The 18640-nt window shown below is 50.3% G+C and overlaps 3 protein-coding genes across 3 annotated transcripts; 2 read left to right on the plus strand and 1 right to left on the minus strand.

Annotated features, from left to right (window-relative positions):
• Positions 1-72: 72 nt before the first annotated feature.
• J3458_003565 (uncharacterized protein) lies at positions 73-787 on the plus strand (the record flags this gene model as incomplete). Its single annotated transcript, XM_066117836.1, has 1 exon — positions 73-787. Exon 1 carries the CDS (start codon positions 473-475, stop codon positions 785-787), a length of 315 nt encoding a protein of 104 aa, XP_065977627.1. The 5' UTR covers positions 73-472.
• A 3481-nt stretch (positions 788-4268) lies between these two features.
• On the plus strand, positions 4269-6173 carry J3458_003566 (uncharacterized protein; the record flags this gene model as incomplete). Its single annotated transcript, XM_007808699.1, has 2 exons — positions 4269-4440; positions 4525-6173. The coding sequence occupies 2 exons, from the start codon at positions 4269-4271 to the stop codon at positions 6171-6173; spliced, it is 1821 nt and encodes a 606-aa protein (XP_007806890.1).
• Positions 6174-9327: 3154 nt separating this feature from the next.
• J3458_003567 (uncharacterized protein) lies at positions 9328-13766 on the minus strand. Its single transcript, XM_007808698.2, has 2 exons — positions 11569-13766; positions 9328-11499 (listed from the first exon to the last, which is right to left on the minus strand). The coding sequence occupies exons 1-2, from the start codon at positions 12973-12975 to the stop codon at positions 10366-10368; spliced, it is 2541 nt and encodes an 846-aa protein (XP_007806889.2). The 5' UTR covers positions 12976-13766; the 3' UTR covers positions 9328-10365.
• Between the last annotated feature and the right edge of the window lie 4874 nt (positions 13767-18640).

Raw genomic sequence — 18640 nt, forward strand, 5'->3', positions numbered from 1 at the left:
GTCATATAAATTTTGTGGTAGCAGTACTTACCGCCACACTTGGTCACGCAGGGCCGTTGATTATAAACACAACACACAACGCATCGCAGCATCAAAACGCATCATTTCTTATTATGTCAACGGATACGTAATCTGGATCCTTGAAAAAGTCACCTAGAAGGTTCAAACTGTGTTGGAATGTTCGAAATAGGCTGTAAGCTTCAAATTAGAAGCTAGCTAGCTGAACCTACGGAAAGGTGGCCCTTTGGATGCTTGCTGGATTTCAACCACAGAGAAGTCCTCAATTCAATCAATCAAGAACCAGGTCCACATTCAATGCGATCCATATCTTGTTGTATTAATAACTATAACTCGTCTTGCTTCTCCTCTGATTCCCAAGTCTACAGCCATTTTTTGCGACCGCAAAAGAGGCCACCGACGGCGTAAACGCGCAACAAGCCGACGCTGGAATTTGAACCATGGTTGAAATAGGATGGGTTATTCGTCCCGCCGAGAACTATTTGGCCACGATTTTTGTGGATGGGAGGTTCAAGCTGCCTGGCCGGTGTCAAAATTTACTGCATATGTAGAGATCAGGAAGGCAACTACTTCAACAGCGCCCGCAGCTATTGAAGTATTACGAACAACTTTGACAGCTCCGGCCTTGAAGCTATTGATTGAGATGATTCATACAAGCCGGAGACCGAGGGCCGTCAAGCTTACATGCGTATCGCGGCCGCGAATTAAAGACTGCGATATTAACGAAACTGACGGAATTACGACCTTGACACCACAGGAACCATCGTAAAAGGCCCACGGCGTCTCTCTATAGAGTCGCAATGGGGCAGTCAGGATGCTTCATTTATTCGGGATGATGATATTGCTACTGAATTTGTTGGTAAAATGGATCAGGCCTTTAATCAACGAATAAAGCAGGCAGCTGCGATGGATGATGTCATGCGACAGCCGTTACGAACAATATATATCTCGGGATAGCTTCATTTGAATTGACCGATTTCCCGCTAAGGCGCGACCGTGCAGAGAGCTTATCGTTCAATCGGCCCTCGAAATATGCTGAAGCGAAGGACAACACTAGGCTGATGACCAGACGTCCACTACCCTTTTATTTTTCATTAGGCCGGAGATAGGAGCTGCATTTTCGAGTCCGTCGAAGGCTACAATAAATGCTATGGCGCGGATTCTCCATTGTATGCTTGTACATATACCTGTAGCTCCCACAAGTGTACTTGGGCTGCTTCCTCACAAGAAAAGCTCCAGTCTGCAGGTAACAAGAAGGTTTAGGTACCAACCAAACTTTGCACTCAAATATCATTGATGCTTTGTCACGGGATTGTATATAAGTACTACCAGCTTTGCCCAGTCTTGCCATTTTTCTTCCTCTTTCCTCTCCATAGGCGCCCACTGGGGGATGCTCATGTAGTACTCTCCTTCTCCATAATGATATGTGATGAGAACTGGCAAGGGGAGCTCAGATGTTGCAGCCAAAGCTAAAAACCTCCTGCTGCAAGAATGGTTTTGAATGATGCCAATAAGTACGCCCGAGGTCAAAATCTTTTCGTGGAACTTGCATTATCGTGTCTCGCGATGGGTAGACTGTTTTGACTGGGCCAGTCTGGAGATAAATAGGGTGAAGGAAGTAGAAAGATCTGTGGATTGCTTTTTGCATGGCGAGATGCCGACTGACCCGAGCTTAGCGCCAAGATTGAATGCCGCCTCGGCTGCTCCTCGTTGAAAACCACAATTCAGCACCTCCAAGACGTCAGCTGTTTATGAGCCAACGCTTCTCAATTAGACCCGTTGACATTTTCGATAGCTTCTTCCAGTTCGTAATTGCTTCGTACGGAGTACATCCATCACAATTACCCTGTGTTACATGGTGCTGAGTTGGCTTGGTTGTCAATAACTTGTCACGCCAAGAGCGATCACAAAAACTGGTAACTGCGTTTTGGGAGGCCCCCAATATGAATGAGCCAGGCGAAATCTGAGAGCGCCGAAATAACTCAACAGCTGGGCCAAACAGTGGGTGTTAGTACTGAGGTACTTGTCTCACCGTTTTGTTACCGCCTCGCCACATTCCATCAACGGCAATAAGATCTTGGAACACCAGATTGCCCTTATCCGCATTCCGATCCCCCCGTAGACCACCCACAGTGCCAAGCCACCCCGGGCGACATGCAGACCGAGGAAGAACTACTCCGTAAAACAGCGCAGCAGTAGTGTACAATACAGCACTAGTACTACAGTATGTATGCTTGCGGGCGAGTATTGATCGTTGGCTACTTTTGTTTATTTTGAGCCAACAGGAACAGGCATGCAAGCTACTCGATACCTGGCCCCATCAGACCATCCCAGCGGATGGAGAGTTGGCCCCCTACGAGAATCGGTGTTGTCCCAATGAGCCACTGGCTAATGTTGTGTTGTGTTCGGAATACGGGGCCATTTTCAGATAATAATAGCCAACGCCTGCCAGGAACAAATGACATGGCACGACCAAGAGCAATTACCCGGTTCACAGGGTAGCATCTCCGATCCTGGCACTGCGCTTAGCCATCTTTTGACCGACAGTCCAACGTGGTAAGAATGAGTGAGGCGTAACCCCCCCTTGAGCAAAAAGGAGAGACCCGTGGGGTTCTAGAAATTAGGCCAGAGACCAGGCCGCGTTGTACAGAGAATGCTCGGCACGAAATATCATTTTGCCAAGGCTGCGCATAAGTGTAACCCGTACTAAGGACGGCAATGCTACCAATGCCATTGCCCATGTGCGGCAAGGTCTCGGAAGCGAGAAACTCAGGGAGCCGGTATGGAGTATTCACCGAGAAATCTCCCCGGATAAGAAAAGAAAGAGCGGTATGGAGTCTGCGCATGTCGTCAGGGGTCATTAACTCATGAACTGGCCAAGGAAGGCATCAAAACCCATCGGGAGAAGTGATTCTAGATTTCGGCAACGAGAGTGAATGCTCCGTACTGGAGAATGAATGGCCAAGCCACGAACCACGTTGGACTTTAGAGGTTAATGTTGGTTAACGCGGATGGCTGTGGTACCTGGTTCGTCTGGTCGAATGTTGGTTGGATGCAGGAACAATCTCTCAATCAATCGACACGGGTCGAAGCCAAAAGAGGCAAGACATCCCTGGGCAGACAATGAGGCTTAGTAAAAACGCCGACAGGGAACAGGGAATGAGTTGTTTTTTTATTTTTTATTTTTATTTTTTTTTGTGATGTTCATCAATGCGCAACAACACCAGCACAAGGCAATTTCCCAGACTATGCTGAGAGACAACCACTTTCAAGTGCGAAATACAAAAGGCCAACGAAAAACTAATGAAGAGAAAGGAACTCATCTCCGGCGATGGGCAAGATTGGCCATTCGTACAGCAGTGTTATCTATGCCCCTATCCATTGGGGGTTGACGCCAAGTTGCAAGGCGATATTGCGCTCCATCTCATTTCACTAAAAAAGAAGTCGACTAGCTAAATGGCTGCTCATTTCCCGTGGCTGAAGAAATCCCGAGAGGGACTCGTCGCTGACGATAACCCGGCCTCCACGCGCAAGTGGCCCAACGGCTGGTGACTGACTGGTGACGGCTCCTTCAGACTAACGAGCCAAGTGGACGGTGGAAATTAACAACAGTATCGAGGACCCACACGGGCGCTGGCAATGGCCAGCTGGCAGGGTGTGTGCGTGCAGTCGTGTGCAGAACGGTGAGCACCAGACCATCCGCTAGGCCTTGTTGGTCGCACCCCCCTGTCTCTAAGTGCGCAGGCACACGTCTGGTGCCTGGCAGTTGCCTGCGGTACCTGACTAGTCGCCGTTCCGTCGCGGCGAGTTTGTGTACCCGTGGCCCAGTCGGCTCTCGTAGCTCGTCTTGTGGATCCAGGAACAGGAGCAAGACTGGACTAACAAGACCAGACAGGACGACGAGCCCAGAAATCCATGTCGTCGAGTCCGCATCGAGCCCATCTCACCCATGTCATCAGAGACACCTAGCCAAACCGGCCCACGAAGCCTGTCTGATGGTCGGCACCACCCATCTCCGCAATCAATAATAATAGCTATGTCCCCGGCTGCATCTAGACTTCTCTTTCCTTCCCTCTCCCTCCTCATGCACCCGCCGCCCATGTTGAGGTCGTAACAGAAAGTCGTGCACTTCAGCTTTCGTCCTTTCGTTTACTTCCATTCACCAATCTACCGCTTCACTCATTCAGCGGGCATTCTTTTCCTTGCTTCAACGAATCGAATCCTTCGATAGACATCGCTTTACATTCACCATGAAGGGAGAGTTTGTTGCTGCCGCCCTGGCGGCGCTGGCCAGCGGCGTCTCGGCCGCTCACCACCGGCATGCTCACGAGCACCTTTTCAAGAAGGGTCTGAACGATACCGCCGCCGTTTGCACTCCCGGCTGTACCACCATCTGGAAGACCATCACTGGCGAACCTACACGTACGTGGCATCTCCAATTGAGCGCCGCCGCCTCGTACAAAGGAAAGATGGAATAGCCCAATATCACTAACACGCTGTAAATAGTCGTCCCCTCCACCAAGACCCAGACTCAGATCCTCACAGTCACGCCCTCTCCAGAGACTTCTACCCAGGCTCCGCCTCCTCCCCCTCCGACGACCCAGGCTCCTCCGCCACCGCCTGCCACCACCGAGATTGTTGTGGTGCCTACTCCCGTGGTTCGTACGTGCCCGACACCCGGTACATACACCTTCCCGGCAACGACCGTCACTATTCAGAAGACCACCACCGTCTGCGATGCCACATCTACCAAGGTTCCCTCTGGTACGCACACCATCGGTGGTGTCACCACTGTTGTCGTGACGGCCACTACGGTCACCTGCCCCGTCGCTACTATTCACACCAGCGGCAGCGTCACCACCAGCACCATTGTCCAAACTACATACGTCTGCCCTAGCGCCGGTACCTACACCATTGCTCCCATCACCACCACCGTGAGCGAGGCGACCGTCATCGTCTATCCCACTCCTGCCACCTACAAGCCGGGAACCTACACTGCTCCCCAGCAGGTTGTCACTGTTACCAAGACCGGCTACGTTACCATCTGTCCGCTTACCAGCCAGGGCCTATCAACCTCAACCTCAGCCCCGACTTCAACTTCAACTCCCGCCCCGGCCCTCACTTCTGTCAAGACCCAGGCTCCTTCCCCTCCTCTCGTCAAGACTACGGAAGCTCCCAAGAAGTCTCAGACTCCTCCCCCTCCCCCTCCTCCCGTCACGACCTCGGAGGCTCCCAAGAAGTCTCAGACTCCTCCCCCTTCCCTTCCCGTCACGACCTCGGAGGCTCCCAAGAGCTCCCAGGCTCCTCCCCCGAGCAACAACGGTGGTGATCTGATTAGCAATAATGACCATCTAGGGATGACCTACACTCCCTATGTGGGCTCCACTGGCCAGTGCAAGACGGCCGAACAGGTCGACTCTGATATTTCAGCCATCAAGCAAGCTGGTTTCTCTGTGGTTCGTGTCTACTCGACTGACTGCAACACACTGGAGAATGTCGGCAATGCCTGCTCCAAGCATGGTGTTAAGATGATTGTCGGTGTCTTCGTCAAGTCCTCTGGTTGCAGCATCAATACTCCCGACATCAAGGAGCAGGTTGATAAGCTCGTTGCCTGGGGCAAGTGGGATCTTGTCGTGCTCCTCGTTGTCGGTAACGAGGCCATCATGAACAACTATTGCTCCCCCCAGGAACTCAAGCAATTGATTACCGACGTCAAGGGCAAGTGCTCTAGCAAATTCAGTGGCAAGGTCACCATCTCTGAGACTCTGAACATCTGGCAGCGCGAGGACGTGTCCTCCATGATGTGCCCCTGCGTTGACATTATGGGTGCCAACATTCACCCCTACTTCAACGACGCAGTCGCTCCTAGTGAGGCCGGTCAATTTGTCCAGGGCCAGATTAATCTTCTTAAGAATATTTGCAACAAGGACGTCATCACTCTAGAGGTCGGTTGGCCCTCTAGCGGTTCGAACAACGGCCTCGCCGTGGTTGGATTCGATGCGCAGTCCATCGCTGTCAAGTCGATCCGGGAGCAGTGCGGTAACAAGGTCATCTTTTTCTCGTTGGAGAACGACCTATGGAAGCAGAAGGGCAGCTGCGGTTGCGAGGACAGCTGGGGTCTCGGTGCCGCTTTCAACATCAAGGTTTCATCGTAGGGAAAGACTATGATGGTTGGTGCTGCAGTTGCCTCACTCAGCAGGCGCATGCCTCAATGTCCCGCAACGAGGCTCCTCCAGGCGACCCTCCGCCGAATGTATATGAGCCAAGCAGTGAAAAGATCCCAGTGCGAACCGATCCGGATCATACAAGAGCTACATGATCAGAGGCGAGACATGAGCCACTTTTGTCATCCATAGACGCACAATGGGTGGGATGGAAGGCAAAAGGTCTTGATGATGGCGGTTGAGGCTTTTTCCCATCTTTCCATTTACAAACTTTTCCCCCTACGTTGATGGAGTCTCTGGTGTTTATTCTTGTGACAAGCAACATATTTGGATCTTTCTTTGTACATTTAGCATCTGCTTCATAATGTCATAATTCAATAGCCTCTTTGGGTTGAGCTGTATTTTGAAGCTGGAGACTTGAATATATCGCTTATTGATGGTAGCATGGTGCCATGTGGTTGGCTTTGTGATGTGGGTTAATCTATACAGCCCCCCCCTGGATGTTAAATCATGCGTGACCGGGTAAGTGAGCTAATAAATAACTACGTAGTAACTAAAAAAGGCCCTACAAGAGGAAAATGGGTCTTGAGGGTACCTAAAATTTCCCGAGATTTCTCAAATAACTTTGGGAGTCGAGGTCTTGATCGAAGAGCATTGCAGGCTTCTTACCACCTTGACACTCAAAATATATACGTGCCTGGCGCGGGAGCACCGGCATCCCTTTGAGGTAGGGTAAGGTGCAGGTAAAGTCTTCTACGGGGACAATACGGTATTCAATGGGGATTAAGAAATAAGCAGGCACAAAGGTATTTTTAATAGTACTTGGTACATTAATTAATGGCGTTTTTGGCCAAGATACAGGTAGAGATACTTGATAAGGGTGCTCTATGGCAGATACAAAAGCTGCACCTTACCGCACTCAAAGGGATGGAGATTAGGCCTTGCGCGAAAAAGTCAAGGTTTGCCATTTCAGCTGGGTGGCTGTGAGCACTACATGATCGTGTCTTTTGGGGGGGGGTGCGAGACATGCATCCCATGACTTGACGCGACCTTTGGGGGGTGCGGCAGTGAGCCAGAAACAAGGTTTAGTTTTTTTTCTTCAAGTGGCCCCGTGAAACGCCTTTGTGTTGGGTGTGCGCTATTTCCTGGTCCCACTGAGATTTTGGGGAATCTGCGCGCGCGATAATTTGGATAGTGTTGTGAAACGTGCAAGTGGAGGGGCGGGCGCGCAGGCTGGCTTATGGGTTCGAGCGGGAAGTTTTTTTTTTTTTTTTCCAACATGTTTCTGCGTGTTGGCAGCAGAAGCGGGCTGGTGGAGTCTCGTGTTTATTGTCTTTGCTTCCCGAGGTATCGAGAGCTGGAGCGTGGATCGGCGGTTGGGTGTTTATGCGTGGCGGTCTGTGGGGAGTTTGCTGGCAAGGCGGCATTGATTGTTTGCCCCCCGGGAGATTGGGCTACGTGGACCTGTGACTTGTGTCTTTTCTCTCTTTGTTTGTGGCCTTTGCGCCGTGTTTGGTTGTTTTGGAAGGGGATTGTAGTGCGTTTCTATTCTGGGCCGTCTGGGCGCCATTTACACTGGCGTTCGGGATCGCAAGACCTGAGACGGCTGGCAGGCATAAAAAGTACTCATTAGAAGCAGGAGCAGCACTAAGATGAGAGTGTATACTTGGTTGGCGGCAAATATTGATGATACTGCTGCTCCTCTGTAGACTTGTAGTCGGAACCTGCCCACCATTAGGCGAGGGCCTTGACCGTCGATGGGGTTTCCAGAATCTTCTCATGGGTGGTACCAAGACGGTTTGCGTCGTATTCCTGCCGCGAGCCATGTGTGCTTGTGTGTTGTCGTCTGAAAGCACAAGATTGGCCCCGACTTGCACAATCCGGATGCCACCACATCGGCTACATATATATAAGCAATCTTCAGACCGCACTGTCCCGTCGAAACAGCAGGGCGGGTTGAAGAAGACGTCTAGGTTCGAAACGACGACCCAACAAGCAAGCTGAAAACATGGCCAGACACGTCCCTGTCAAATCCCCAAAAGTCGGATAACCCTGCCCTAATTCGCCCGCAAGTCGCGGCAACCCAACCAACAAACCTAAACGCCTCGCGGCAATAAAACGCCTTTCCCGAAATATCGCCCACTGGTACTCCGTATTTTTGCCATCCTCCATTCTCCATGAAAATAAAAATAAAAATAAAAGCCCAGGCTGCCAACTGACCCAAAAGACGGTCCCGCCCAGCCACCCGCAGGCCGAAAAAACCAAGAAATTGCAAATAAAAGGGTGAAAATCTACACGACTGAGACACTTGCCACCACAGGCAAACATGTCAAGTATCACACCCTTTTTCTCCCTGCGGAGCACAAAACCTTCTCGCGAGTTGCACACCCACGACGTGGCGCGACGTCATACGGAAGCACCTCCGTACAAAGGACGCAGAGCTACGGGGAACATTTAAAACCTGTCAGGATTGATAGGCGTAATACTCCGTATAAAAAATAATATACTTGAAAGAAGAAACTGACAAAATAAATGACAAATAAATCAACATATGCGAAAACTCAGCACGGTACAGCCTCCGCCACACAGCATCTTCAACCACCCAACCCTGAGTTCAGTCACCATCACGTGAGTGAGGCCAGGCATGTTTCGATCAAGATGCCTTTGAGTGTGTTAAGGCCCAAGTGAGGTATCTGACCCACTTTCTGCGATACCTAACAGGTACGTCTTTAGTAATAGTATTATTCACGATAGGAAGATGTAGCTCTTTATAAATTTAATTATTACTGGTACTTATACTATTATATTACTTCTCAAGTGGGAATTTATACCATTTAACACGGGTTTTCTCATTGGCTAGAACCCCTGCCCGGTACGAAAAATGGACCTTAAGACATTCAAAGGGATATGCATTGCGCAAAAATCACGCTCCGGCATGTCTCACCCCTATTGTTTTTTTTTTTTTTTCCCGCTTGGGCCAAATGGCCGATGAGGCAATATGTGTGCACCCCAAGACCTCGTCCTCGGGTATCCATTCTTGTTTGCGACTTTAGTACTCCGTACTGCCCACGTTATCGACTGCCAGGTCCCCGTTTCAGGGATCAAGTGTTCATCATGGGCTCGTCAACTCGTCCTGGCAATGAAACTCTATACCTTTTACTCCGTAGTGTGTTTAGCTATAAATACAACTTTATCTTTCTACTTTGGTATGCCAAACGACCACCCTATATCCAATATCTGCAGGGTAATAGCCAACATAATGGTTCGCCATTGACCATACGCACACGACATACTCGTGTAGTCATGCATGTTCAAAACCAGGTAGGGCAAACTGCCACCAAGCAAATAATGCAATTAATCACCCAAGATGTCTGTATATGTGGATATCCCTAACCCTCCAGATATAAGTGCTCCCAACCTAGCTGCCAAGTGCTTTCTCTGTCCATATCGAACCAATTCAGTCATCCAAAAAAAAGGTCCAAAAAAAAGGACAAGCCCCCTCAACGTTGCACTCATTCCCATCGAATTCGACTAATGTGATGAAGAAAAGCCGGCAATGATGAAAGCCAGGGAATATGCAATCTAACTGCAAACAACGCAACAAACAGGCCAAACCGGAAAAGTAAATAGACGCGTGAAGCCCGATATATATAGAAACATAGGTCTTTGTTCCTAACATCAAACAACATTGCAAAGACATACCGTTATTTTGCCATGATTTGACTTGGTAATCATGTAGCTCTGCGTCAACACAAAACCGAGCCAGACGAGAGGCAGCTTCCCCCCTTTTGACTGCGAAAGCCATGTGTATTGCAAACGTGTGCAAGGGCCCAAGACCATAGTGGGAACATCCAACGCCTAGACACCTACGGTGTCGTGTAGAGTAATTGATAATATAATGAAACCAAAACATGCAATAAGCTAGTATTGCTGAGGGAAAATGCCTAGAAATTATTCAGGGGTATAAGGCAAAAAAGCAAAGGGCATCAAACGTGTAAGGCCTGTCAGTATGATATGCTGACAGCGTGGACGACAATTGTGTTAAACGTATAAATGAGGAGGATACCATGTATCGAGTCTGTGTGGTCTTGATCGGCTTTGCCATGGCGTCATTAAATATATAAATAAAGGGGCATGAAATAAGACAGTGTCATGATGGCATTAGAACGGGTCAAGGTTCTGCTCATAAAAAGCCGATCTGCGTCTGAGAGTCCATTTGTCCCTGGAACAGTTGATGGTCATCTTCTGTAAAATATCGGTAGCGTGTCGCCCGGCGCTGTTCTAGATTTTCAAGCAGTGGCTCTGGTCGGCGTCCACATCGCTCCAACTGCAACAGACCGCCACGGTGTTTGTCACAACAGAGGATATTGACGTTTTGCCCGTCATTGGCAAATGCAATGCCGCCAATTTCACCAAACACGTCAATGGTCTGCTTGGACGCAAACGTTTGCGCGTCGATAAAGTTGATGTAGTCTGCTTCCTCAGCTGCCACCAGCACTGGCTTGCCACTTCCAAGGGGCGAGAAACAAAGGCCGCGGACACTGGCCATCTCCGATCGAATAGTGTACAATGGAGTGCTAATGCCGCTAGAGTTGCACCATCTACGCGCATCCCATATCTTCACGCCACGATCCTGGAAACCGGTTGCTACCGTCCGCCCGTCTTCAGACCAATCGCAGGCAAAACCGTAGTCGCGATGTCCCGCAAGCTTTTGTAGGACTTCACCCGTGTCTGCGTTTGTGATAAGAGCCTCGGAGCTATCACCAACAAGTACACGAAGGCGGTGATCCGGAGATAGTGCTGAGCAGTTGAGAGCGAAGGGGTATGTCGTCTCCGAAACAAAGTGCTCTGTCCCAATATCCATGACTCGGAACCCGCAGTCATTGCTGGCAATTGCTGCTACTGGGCCACAGGAGCGGCGAGGTCGGTATATCTTGATGTGATTCGTGATTCCGCTGAAGTCTGACGTTATCTGACCTTCGCTGGACCTTGACTTGTCGTCACACTCTAGGGACTTGAGGTAATAATCACCACCAAATGTTCCACCCATCAAGACTCCACAAGCCGCATCCAGGCTTGAAAGTGCGGCGCCCATGGCTGGGAAGTCACGCGTACTCATGACGACATCGGTAGTACGAGAAACTGTATTAACCCTATTCACACCTGTCGGACTGGGATAGTAGGCGTGTGTCCGTGAAGGGCAAGCTAGAACATTTCGGAGCTGAAAGTGAGCAAGATGAACGTCTTGTCGAACATTCATCCTTCCAAATCGGAAGAAACTTTCGCAAGAAGGAATGCCCTCGTCATCCATGTGAGGCTACATTGAAATGTTAGCAAATATGTAGTGTGGAATGCGTGACAGTGTCATTGCGGCTTTTGCACATACGGCTACTATATCAGACCCGGGCTGGTTGACGTAATTTTTGTACGTGCGAATGCGCCTCGCCCTCGCATTGCCCCGGGTTGTTTCCATCATTTTCCAGTTTAAGCCCTGAAAATCACATTCGTCGCCATGGAGATCTGAATGTCTAATCTCCTTGATGGGGGCACCAGCCTGTTTTATTACTTGACCAAGATGTGGTGGGCGAGATCGAGGGCTGTCAGTGAAACTGCCTTGATACGCCCAGCTTCGGAGAAAGTCAATGAGACCAAGGTTTTCGGCTCCAGGAATGGCTGGATTTGGATTGCTAAGTTGGACAGGTGGAAGAGTATCATTCGAATCATGGAACGCAGTCATGTCCACTTCTGGTGCCAGCAGAGACCCAGGGCCATTTGCGCCAGCCCATGTCTGAGGGGGAAATTCCGTGCCCATCATGAACGCAGAGCCGTAAAGGCTATGCAAATGCAAAGGGAAGTTTGGAGGGCCGTTAAAGTTGAGGTATGGGTCGAAAGCCTGGGCGGGGAGAGGCCCATCGTTGTCTGAATCCTGATCAATGTCAAGTTCCCCGTCGTTGTCGTCGCTGCTATCGATGTAGTCGTAGTCAACACCAGCCGCAGCAAGATGTGAGCCAGAATAACCTTCAATGCGGGCAACGGACGAAACTTGGTCAAGGGACACACCACCATCAATATCGCTCATACCCTCATCATCATCGCTATCATGATATTCTGGTAATGGCGAATGGTGTGACTGATCAGTGGGGTAGACAGCAGGAATGCAATGGGAAAATTGGTTCTCATCAGAGTTGTGTGCTGTGGTGGTGTTTTGGGCGTCGTGTTGGGTATCCGTCGCAAGCAGGCCCGAGCTAGGACATTGGCGACCAGTGTGTGTTACTTCGCTGTAAGTGTCAATGCCGTCGTGGTCGTGGTCGTGGTCGGTATTGGGAGAGACAACTTCGACGCAATGCCCCGAGACGCGAGAGCCGCCTTCATCCTGCTGCGACCAGTCTGAGTCGCTATGAGACTGTTCCGTCGACGAATATGACGAGCGCATGGCGGTGCCAACGACAGGGGCTCTCGAAGTGTATTTGAATGCCTGCCAGCCGGAAGTACGCGAGAGCCTGCTTCCTGCGTTCCAGAGCTTCACTGGCTCAAACCAGTTGGCGTTATCCCTAGGCTCGGCCCAGTCTGATGTATCACAACCAGGGCCTGCTTTTGGGACACTAAAAACTCTTTTAAGCTTTCGATCAGATTTGTCACTACTCAGTACAGAGTAGTTACGGCTGCGTCTTTGATTGTTCACTGATTGGGACGCCTCCCCTGGTTCGTCTTGTTGTTGGGTAGGCCAGTTAGGCGATGTAATATGTCCCTTTTTTGCTTTTGCGGGGGACGGCGCTGATGTGGTGCCAAGCATGGGCGTATTGCTTTTTTTCTTCTTTCTTTCTGAGCGGTGCGTGTTAGGACGACGATCCGGCCCAAGGGTAGTAAGGACGCTAGGACGGTCAATACGTACGGATAAGACGATGGTCAAGGCAAAGTGATCAAGTTGCAGCTCCCAAGCACGAAATCAGAACCAGAATAGTTGGCCTAAGGCTATCGAGTCTCGGGGGCGAAGATGTGTAACGTGAGATCAAAGCAAGGAACAAGATTTCAAAAGAGTCTAGTGCAGCGTTTGGATCTTATTTGTCGACGTAGGACAACCTTACTTTGCTCGGTCCCAGAGAGAAGGCTCTATCTTCTGGAAATTATGAGGGCAAATGGTACTGGATGTTTGCGCCAGTACGATCCAAGACAGTTGGCTGATGGAGAAGGCCAGCCATGAGGAGAGGATGTCAATGCTGGAAAAGTCGAGAGGAGAAAATTGTGTCACGGTTGAACGTCTTGAGGCTTGAGGAAGCGGACATGTAGTACAGGAAGCTGTCGCTTTCATGCACCTGGTACGACTGATGATCCCCTGGTTCCGATACCAACTCCGTCTACACCTGTTGCAATTCGCAAACCAGTGCGGCAAGATGGCCCCCGGAGTCGAAGTAGTCGCGTTCAACGAGGCGGATATTGATATGCCAACTGCCAGAACCAGCTCCGTCTCAAGGTCGAAGAGTGACTGACACTGGGCTGGTGTCACTGTAAGGCTCCGAGATGCAGGGTTGAAGTCCTAAGACGAGCCAGGACCCGATTGAAGGGACACCTGTGTCCGGACTTTTTGGCCGAGGCTGTGGTAGGTGACTTGAGCAAGAAGGCAAGCAGGGGAATGACAGCAAGGCGATTGCCAGTGGCGGTTTTTTATAAGTCCTCCTGTACGGAGTACCCACGGTTGGAGCGATTGTCAACAACGTGGGCTTGATAATACACCAGCTGTCGAAGTGGGTAACAAATAACTAGTGCGATGGACCGACCAGGATACTGAATCTATCGTTGATTCTGATGCTGATGCAGGCCAGCTTGCCAGGCTGGTTGGACTGGTGTGACATTCTCCCTCGCGCATATGTAGGTAGTATCAACAGTTCCTACCACAAAGTCGATATTTTGCTGGAGGCTGGTGATAGCTCAAATCTTGTACGCCTTCGGTGACTGTTTTGGCTGGTTTGGCAAACGGGCGTGTGTGTGGTCCATCTTGGGGCACCGAGTCCGGAGTACGACGTCCTGGAGACTGATGCGCATCCCACCATCGAGCCGAGTTGGCCGTAAGGTGGACCAAGGCTCTGTCTGGGACGTCCGAGTCGATCCCTGAACCGCGATTCGCATTGCATTCTCAACTCTGAACTCTGAACTCGAGTTTTTTTGAAATACATGGACGTTTCCTGCTCACATCTGGGATATGGAAAGCGCGCCGGTACGTACCTACGTGGTAGGTTCGGCAGGAACGGCAGTGCTCCTGCGCTACTCCGCACTCCATAGGAATAAGGCACACATCTGCCATGAAATGGCACATACGAAGTAATTGGCTTCGCCGCCTGCCTTCTGGCTGCGTGTACCTCAGCATGCAATCTGCAATCTAGATGGCTTTCTGCAACATTGACCAATTCCAAGCACCTGGTCCGTTGAAAAACATCCACGACGCCGCAACATTTGCTCCTCGACTTGATGCAACCATTGCCTCAGCTTCCCACTCGGCTCTCAAATCTTATGTTATTGTATTATTATTATTTGGCTTGATTTATTTACCTCGCTCTCTCCATTCAGGTACGTGTATGGAGTAATCGTCAGCCGGTTCAACTCGATGCCTAAAAATCACTCACGGCCTTCTCAAATGATGGCATGACTTTCTTTCAGATGCATCAGTTTTTTACCCCTACAGTATGCCGGGCAGGGGTGCGAAGTGCAACATGAGGAGAGTCAAGCCTGAAGCATTTACTCCATACTCCAGGTACCTGTCAACCTGTGTACTCCGTATTAGTATCAGGTACCTAGGTAGGTATCGTCCATGCTCCGTATTACATGGCTGACAGTGCAAGCCATCATCAGCTCACCTTGCACCGTTCCAACGAGCCCCAGGCAGCAAAGAGGTCAACTGGCAATTAATTATTGGTGCAAAATTTTCGAAGCTCGGTACTCCGTAAGGCGCATTTCGTCCAGGGTTTTGTCTCAAGTCAAATTTCCACTGATTGTTGTCCACATTGGTACTAGCGCGGCCAGCACAGAATTGCAAAATCTGGATTGTCACCTCCACACTCATTGGCTCCCCTCAGGACAAAACCACCGCAGTGGCCTGCGCTGAAAGTGCGGCGAGTTGCATACTCGGCACGGAGGGCAATAATACGATATAATACAATCAATACACGGAGAAGCCGACACAGCCTATCGACGAGTGCACTCCAAGACGTCCAAAGTCCTTCTCGACCCTGATGCCTCGATCGCCAAGATGATCACTGCGAGTGAAATCCATGAGCCCAACTCGGCTCGTTGAACTATTAGGTAGCCCCCGGTACTACTGCTTGAACTTCGGACTTTTGTAGATACTGCATCTTGAGGATACAACTGACATCTGAAATTAAATTAGGGACCGTAGAGCCGAGGACAGTTCCTGTTTCCAGTCAAAACCCGGGGGCCAATCTTGGAGAGAGTTCAGACAGTCCTGGAGCCTGTATTCAGTACGACTTCTTGGTGAATCTGTCCCACTGGTCTGTGCTCCCGTCTTTTATGATAAATGATGTATTGCTTCAAGCCCCGGCCCTATAAGCCCCATGGTACGGAGTACACCCACCTCTTCTCACGCCTCACGGGCCGCTTGCTAGGGTATGTTTTGATGCTCCACACCTTGTTCTGCCGGCTCTGGTCGACTAGTCACCACTCTTGTTTCGTCGTGTAGATGACGCTGTGAGCATCATTCGAGGAAGCCCCGAGACACGCAGTCGTGAATGTTCCATGGCATCGTTCTAGGAAAGCCCTTGGACACGGCTTGGCTGATGCGTGGCCATGCCAGCGTCTGGCTACATCGCACCCATCACGCTACTATGTACATTTGCTTTATAAGACGGCCTTTTGTGGTTGCAATTCCTTTTCGACTTTGCAATCTTCCTGATTTGGTGATTGGCATCAATGCGTCCCCGTTGGAACTGTTGGAGGGTTGGGGTCCACACCGGTGAGGAACCCCCTGTCCAAACACCAAGACTCCAACGCCTACTAATCCCTGACTTTTGCTACCAGACTGCTCCAGGGACCTCTAATTCTGCATGTGCTAGACAGCTGATGCTGCTGGCTTCAAGGAGATGAGCATGTCTGAAGCGAACCGACCATTTGGCTTACCCCGCGGTCTCATCCTCGGCTATTCAAAAGCTCATGAGTGGCCAGAGCGGTCCCAGGTTTATGCTGAATTGCTTCATCAGGGGTCCTTTTCGCCCAATTGTACTCCGTACTCCCTATGGCGTATACTAGTCATTCCACTTCGGCCCCATCTGTCACCTGGCTTTCATCAGTTGTCTCGCTTTCCAGACGCATCTCGCTTCTATTATTAAGTATCATACTACCGAGTACTCTGTACAGCGTCTGGAATAAACGCCGTGGCAGGGTTACTATTTGTTCTACTCCAGCCTATTCTGGAATCCAACCTCGTGGACAGACAGCACTGTCCAGCCCCGCCCTTGAAGAGTCTGGTGTCCACATGTGACATATCACGCTGCATGTCGTGCAAGTGTCACCGCTAAGCTGGATTTTCATGCCTCTGGTTTCGCCCTGCCTTGTATCTGCGGTGGATGGTTTGAGGCCTCTGAGCCGGACGAGACTGCTCCGTACGCTACACCTCCGTTGGCCTTTTGAGCCGTATGCAATCTGCATGGTGTGTCGGGCTGTTGTTTTTCTCTCGCTGCTATTTGCGACGCACATTCCGGAGTCGAGGACTACTAGTAGTCTCGTTGATGCTTTCACGGCTCGTTGAAACATCGAACTTGGCACGTGGACTCGGAAAGCGCTGCATGTTGTTTGTTCTCGCTCTCCGGACTTGTCAAACTGGGCCCGGAAAATATATTTCTTTCATCCTACGTATCGCAAGATTCAACCTCCACGGTTTGTTAATCCGTCGGCTCAGGCTGATCCCGAACTTGCGGCAGCCCTGGCATCAACGGCTGATTTCCTCTTACAGAAATGTCCGCTATGCATACCCTGTGTCACTGGACGTTGTGTCACACCACCCTTTGCTCTCCAGCCCAGGTACGGGGTAGTCGTTGATTGAATAGCCGCTTTGCTCGTTTCTCATGAACGTGCCCTCTTCCCCCACTACAACGGTTTCGTGGTTATGAAAGTCCATCATGAATTTGATGTCGTACACATGTTGTTTTCTGCGATCTAACTCCCTTGTTGGGCGAACCCTGATTGTCCATGTTCCACCCAGGCTCTCATCCCGGCCCCTTGCAGTATCGATGTGCGTCACCTCAATATGGAACTATACAATACATCAACTATGCGGAGTACGGCATAACATGATATGAGTCGATGCGCGCCCTGCACCCCGGCGCGTAGCTTCTCTGCCCTATCTATGGAGTATTCAATACATGTGGCCTACTACGACGCTCTTGCTGGATTTGGCCCTACTTTAGAAGACTCAGTTGCGCTGCAAGAAGACAGCTGGAAGGAGGCTGTAAAAAGGTCAATGGGCGGCACCTACAAGCTCGTGCCAACCTCCCGCCTTTGCTATGGAGAGATAATGGAGGCAACGCAACAACTGGACCCAAGCACTGCACTGATTTGTGGTGATCTACGGAGTGCAGAGAACATGTCAGCTAAAGTTGTTCTTGTACTTGCGCTTGTTCCTCATTGCGGCAGGTACAGTTTCAACACGCAGGGCTTCAGTAGCCGAGTGAATTGTCAACAGTCACAGGCATATCTGCATGTCCATGGACCGACACACTCTGGCATCAAGATTGGACTATCGAAGTGAGTTCCCATAGGTGAAGCAGGACGGGCGAATGGAAGCATCACTACAGGCTACAGCATTCGGTAGACTCATGGATATGTGACCAAATCCCGCTAGAAACGCCCAACCTGGCTCAATCGACCATATCATTTACAACACGCCTTTCATGACTCGTGGCATGTGTATAAGGTGACAGCTCCTTTCACCTCATCCATCAATACTATGGAGTTGGGCATGTTTCCTCTCTCCTCCACAGCCACATTTATCCTAAAACCAGTGGACCGTGCTCTGCCAAACAAAGGGATGGATATTTTTTTCTACGAAGCTAGCAAAACTCGGCCTTGTTTCTGACCCTGAAAACCGGCTGGCCGCCCACAGACCCTTGGTTGCAAATCACAAGACACTTTCGAACAGTCATTTTTTCTTGCCGACGCCAACCTTTTTGCTTCGGCCGTCAAACACGTGCCATGAATGCAAAGCCTCTTCATCTCATCCCTGACCTTGGCGGATGGCTTAGCCCTCTGGGGCATGTATGTACGAGCGGCGTGAAGATAATTCCAAATAGCGACATCGTCCCGCAAGATAGATGGGAGACGCGAGCCGGAGCAGTCATATTCGAAATGCTCTCTTGTCTGTTCCCCACCGCTCGCTAGTATCCTATCCTATCCTACGGAGTACCCTCACTCGCATTTCCCCATAGATCCATCCCCGTGCAGTTACGCCTCAATAA

Source organism: Metarhizium acridum, assembly GCF_019434415.1.
Source record: "Metarhizium acridum strain ARSEF 324 chromosome Unknown scaffold_13, whole genome shotgun sequence".
Lineage (NCBI taxonomy): Eukaryota > Fungi > Ascomycota > Sordariomycetes > Hypocreales > Clavicipitaceae > Metarhizium > Metarhizium acridum.